At 36.0% G+C, this 6,000-nt stretch overlaps 1 protein-coding gene across 1 annotated transcript in view; it reads right to left on the reverse strand.

Moving 5' to 3' along the window:
* LOC129229980 (3-hydroxybutyryl-CoA dehydrogenase-like) overlaps positions 1-2,765 on the reverse strand; it is a gene marked incomplete at its 3' end in the record, with an annotated part of 28,919 nt that extends 26,154 nt beyond the window's left edge. The window contains 1 exon segment of the mRNA XM_054864364.1: positions 2,596-2,765. Within this exon segment, the coding sequence (XP_054720339.1) occupies positions 2,596-2,647 (52 nt within the window).
* Positions 2,766-6,000: the final 3,235 nt, after the last annotated feature.

Raw genomic sequence — 6,000 nt, forward strand, 5'->3', positions numbered from 1 at the left:
CGCAGCCGTTGTACTAATGTTCTCCTTACCTTTATCAACTTCCGTCGTCTTATCTTTTCTTTTAAAATAAATGATATATATACTGGATGGTCAGTATATTTTGACAAGTGGGCACATGCTTTCTATCAGCGAAAGGAATCATTAGAGACAGAGTATACGTCTCGGTCAGAGCATGTTCTCTTCTTTTAATTATTACTGTTGATTAGTTTTTCAGCTACTTTTTCATGATTCAGAATTATTTGTTAATTACTTTGGTGACCAATAGCTCTCTGCCGTTGCAAAATGAATACCCATTTACAGCCTTGCATTTGTGATAAAAATATGATGAAATACGTTTGAGACAAATCTAATTTCTTTGAAAATTAAAGAAAGTTGTTTCGCTCTTGATATTTTACATTACTTTTTTACCCTCGCCAAATTCGGCAAGTTCGCGACGCTGACTGGCACGCGCCCTATGTAGAGTAACCTCGTTTCCTTGACAATGGCTGCAATTCGGTTTGAATAGCTTTCCCTTCAGTGCCAACTTAAATTGAAACGAACTATAGCATAAATTCAATGTTTTTTTCCATGCTTATCTCAAATTAGTTTTTCTGAAAACCTCTGCATATCAAACTCCAACAATATTGTCATTTTCAAACTTGATCCAAAGCGATCTATTTACCAAAAGTAAATCTTAAGAGGCAAAAAGCATTCCTTCTCACATTAGCAACCCTTCATGCAGGGGCGTAGCTAAGGGGGGGGTTTTGGGGACAAACCCCCCCCCCCCCCCGAAAAGTTAGTCTCAAAAAAAAAAAAAGAGAAAAAGAAGAGAGAAGAGAAAGAAAAAAAAAAGAAGAAAAGGGAAAAATTCCAAGCGATTATACATATATATATAAATATATATATATATATATATATATATATATATATATATATATATATATATATAAGAAATAACCCCCCCCCCCCCGAAAGTCGGGTCTAGCTACGCCACTGCCTTCATGTCCATCTGGGGGTGCTGGACCAGGGATGCTCAGCATCTGGTCTGGATCAAAAAAATCCAAGCAGTCTTCAGAGTCCCATCCAACTGGTTAAACCACAAAAAGTGGTAAGTATGGGAGACCCCGGAGCGTAAAGTCTTTAAAGTTTTGTGAGACAGGTACCTAAAGCAACAATTTTCCTAGGCACTCCATTCACTATGAAATGGGGAGAGGGGGGAAGGAAAATTGTTGAATGGTGAAAAAATGGGAATTTTACTTTTGAGTCATGAGGAATAGTTAATTTATTATGGATATATGCCATTCTAATGTTTTAAATTACTTAAATTGAGGCAATGAGAAACAAAAGGCATGTAAGTGGACATTTTCAAGTTTCAAGCAAAACGCGTTTAAAGTTCCGGTTTTAGGTAGGCTTTTATTCAAAAGTTTTCTGAATTGTGTTATGTAGCAGCATTTACCAGGGTTACTAGTACTATCAATTGCCCCAAGAGAGTGGAAACTCTCACCTTCTATTTGTACTGGTTATCTCCTAACTTTTGATTTTGCCACTTACATCCCTTTGTTTCTCACTGTCTCAATTGTGGATAAACAAAAATTTTAACATTGCTAAAGAGAACAACAATCATTGAGAGATAATTTTCGTTTTTAAAGGTAAGAAACAAAAACAAGGCAAAACTTTATCTAGAGATTTAGGTCAGGAGGCATGATTTTGAAAAAAAGCGGGAAAAATGGAAAAAGCAACCTTTCTACAAAATACCAATTCAATCGAAAAGATAAGTCAATAAAGGGATTAGATAGAAATTAAAAATTTCACAATGGAAAACCAAAATAGTCAACTGCTTTTTGAATACAAAAAGAAAAAAAAAACGGATATTGGGTCTGGCAACATTTCAGTTTAAAAAAACAAAAAAAAAAAAAAAAAATTACACACAGAAATGTATTCAAGGAATGGGGAAGAAGGAATATACGAGCCCCATTCTCATTTCTTTTGACGTATACAAAGTCAGCCCCTCATTTCCATTTTCCAGGGCTCCAGAGGGTCAAAGGGTGTAGGTGTATTATACGCAATGCAAATGAAATCGAAAAACAACCAAACCTTTAGCCACATATATGCAAAAACATTAATTTTTCAAAGCCAGGAAGGTGTCAATTGCCCTCTCGTGACCTCTTAAATGATGGGTTTGATTAAAGTCAGCCTAGGATTTTAAGAAGTATTATTTTCTTATTTATTTAATTTCTGATAGAAATACAATATGAATAACATGAAAACATTCACATTCAATTTGAACGAAACAAAAGAGCTCCCATTCAAATTAAGCACTGGGGTTTCCTAATACAACATCGTTAAAAATTCCTTTCCGGCAAAACTTCGTCGTGAGTTATTACCCGAAGATTGTTTGTTGATGTTTTATCGCTTTAGTGAGGCTGTTTCCCAGCCTGAAAGAAAACAAAAAAGCTTTACAATATAATTAACGAAAAAATCAATGAATAAAAAATCTAGGAAATTTCATTGTTCCCGTAAATATATTTCACTTCTCTCCTCAAAGTTTAATCTTGGGGTGCGTCCCTAAAACATATGGCATATACACGACAATGTTAAAATAAGCACAATACGTACCAATAATTTTTACACCTAAACTTCCACCTCCAACAACAGCAACCTTCACCATTCTGACTAAAAATAAAAAAACTGCATTAAATCTCGCAAGTACAAAACAGAAAAGAGAACAAAATTAAAACGCATCAACAAAGCAGCAGAAATTCCCAAAATTCACAACAAATACAGCAATCTCGTTGCCATAGCTAGAAGTAATCAACAAAAAACATGTGGTAAGTTCATTTAAATTTCAGTGACATCATCAATGACATCAGTGCTGATGCGTCAAACTTGATCACGTGACTTTGGGGCACACGGCCTGATGCAGCAAACAAGTCTAGCAAAAAGTAATAAAAAGTTTATTTATTTATTTATTTATTTTTGAAGAAAATATAACCAATGATTACAATTTTAGCAAAATATTGGCTATAGGGTGAGCTAAAAACTTCTTGAGTGAAGTGAAAGGCAACAGATTCATTGGAAGTTGAAGAAAGGGACTCTCAGTGCCCACTGAGGTTTTTGAACGACATCATTGTACAAAAATGCAATGTTACAATGTTACACTCCTGTCACCATGGAAAAACATTAAGGGGGGCTCAGATATTTTACTCATGGTTTAGTAGGATATTTTCTCCATGGAAACCGATTTCAGTACTGATTAGAGTTTTTAAAATTTGACAATTGTAATTACTTATTCATTAAGGGTGGGAGAAGAAATGTTTTTACATCTTTGCAAAGAAAAAGGAACTAAAAGCAAAGAAGTTCTCATTTCTAAAGGGGGAGGGCTTGAGCCCCCACTTGCCCCCTATATATGAGTACCCATGCCTGCCACTAAATCGGCTGAATCATAAAATGTGCAAGCCAAGGTTTTTCAAAAAAAAAAAATCGCTGACCAGCGATTTTTTTTTTTTTTTGAGCAACCACGATTGATTATTGTCATCACTTGACCGTCTTTGGCGTCCGGATCCTTTTTCAGCTTGAACCAGGGGCCTTTGCAGCACCACCGCCCACCGTCCTCTGTATAGGCGCGGCTGCTCCGGTCGCGAGCTATCCGCTTCTCCTCTGGTCGGAGGCGTCCATATCCTACACACACGCACGTCTACACACACACGCAAACCATGCCTGCACACACACACAACTATGCACACGTAACCGCCAGGCTTGGGGGAACAGGAGCCGTTTCTAGAAACAGTACCTCCAAGTACGGTCCTGTCGCAGTTCGTGATTGCGAAAAACATAATTTGAATTCAAAATTTTAGAATTCAAATTAATTTTCTATTTTTTTTTTCATTTATTCCCCCCCCCCCCTTGTTCTGTTTCTGCTTTTTTTTCTTTTTTTTGTGAAAAAAAAAGTGGTCGCGAAACGTAAGAACCCTGTGATATTTTTTACAGACCTGTAAGGCTCCCCTCCCCTCTTTTTTTTTCCTTCTTTCCCTTCTTGCAAAAAAAAAAAAAATGTTGGAGACTTTAAAAACTTGTGAAAAAAAAATTGCGAAGGACTTTTTTTCCCCCTACCTTTTAACAAAGTAATAAATACATAAATAAAACTTTTCTTGGCATTAAGGAGCAATAAATACTCCAAATATTTAAACGTAAACAAGTAAGTTTACCCTATTTTTCGCCGACATTTAAAATTTCCACCCCCTTAAATAAATCAAAAGATAAGCTTGAAACTGAAAATCGGTGGGGGAAGACGTTGTCAACACCTTAGATCACCGTCACAACCCCTTAGACCACTATAGTCTCAAGGATCTAAAAGGTCGCAACAGGATAACGTCGTCTGTTGCGAGCGACGGTATCGGGGGAGGACATTTCATGTCGGCGAAAATTAGGAGACATTGATAAGCAATGGGGTTGTTTCCTTCGGTAAAAAGTATTACTTTAATCATTGGAATTGATAGAATAAGCAAAAAAAAAAAAAACATAGAGCGAGAAAAAAAACTTTCATTTTTCCCAACGCTTAATTTTTAATTAATTATTTAAAATGTCCGATTATGAAAATAAGGTGGGGTCTTTATGACGTCACAAATGATGTGCTTTGGCGCATCTGTCAACCGCGTTTCCACGTTATGATAATCAACTCTACGCTTGCTATCAACCATATCGTTGTCAACACATGTGAGGAAAGCAGCAAACTAAATATTGTGCTCTGTGAATGGCAACAGTGAATGGCAGTTCCTCATTTGTGATGTCATCGCAGAAGCGTAAACAATGAAAGCGCACCTATTAAAGTAATTGTTTTTAATATTAAACTTAGTCAAGTTATTTAAAAAATGGTCGGATCCTATGTTTTTAAACAACTTTTTCAGAAAAATATATTTTTTTTAATTTCGGAAACGACCCCATTATCGTTAAAAATATACAAAAGTGTACATCAATGCTGAAAAGTCACAAGCAATTTAAAAAATTAATCTCAAAAATCACGTAAAAGATGTCGTGTAGAATATTTATCATCATTATGGTGACTTTCTTTCTTTCTTTTTTTTTCTTATTTTTGCTAAAGGGTTTTTTGAGCAATCACGATTGTTTATTGTTCTCACTTGACAGTTTTGAATTCCTATGATTTTATTTTCCCCTCGACTCCCCCTGCAGCACCACCGTCGACCGGCTTCACGATGCTGCTCCTCTAGCGAAAACAGTCTCCAGGTTGCGTCCATATCCTACACACACACACGCATACATACACACACACACACATATACACACACACACACACTCATGCCTGCACACAGACACAAACACACGCTTACACACACACGCGCGCACTCGTGATTGCGAAAAACATAATTTGAATACAAGGTGTCAAAATTCGAATTTTTATTTTTTTTATTTTATTTTATTTAATTTAATTTTTTGAGCAATCCGAATTGTTTTACTCACTTGACCACTATTCGCAACTCCAATAAACTACAGGGGGTGCTGCAGCCACTGTCTAATGGCGAATGAAAAAGGTAAAACAAACAGATGCCGTAACTTATAACTTGCTTTGAAGCTTAATGAATGTCAGTAATATTTCATCGTGCTTGTCGGAAGCTTTCTTTTCTATTCCTCTGAAATTACATTGCACCACAAACTCTCTGAAGCCTGTAATTTTCTCCAAAGAAAACATGTGAAACGGAATGTTTTACCTTTTTCTTTAGTATTGTTAATCACCGCAAAGTAGCGTATTCGAGCTCTGGAGTTGCGAATTGACGTTCCGGTTCCATTTTCAATGTTCCCACGTAATGATCATCTCTAGTAATATATACGGCAACACCTCATCCATATTTGTAATGTATTTCAATAGTTAAATATATTTATTTATTTCATTTTACACAAACTGCCGAATGGCAAGATCTAATTGTTGAAAAGTAAAAGACGCACGAGATCGTGTTCGATAGATTTTTAATTTAATTGAACGACAACTTCTTGAGGTGTAACAACGTT

The sequence above is a fragment of the Uloborus diversus genome, chromosome 9 (genome assembly GCF_026930045.1).
Source record: "Uloborus diversus isolate 005 chromosome 9, Udiv.v.3.1, whole genome shotgun sequence".
Classification (NCBI taxonomy): Eukaryota; Metazoa; Arthropoda; class Arachnida; order Araneae; family Uloboridae; genus Uloborus; species Uloborus diversus.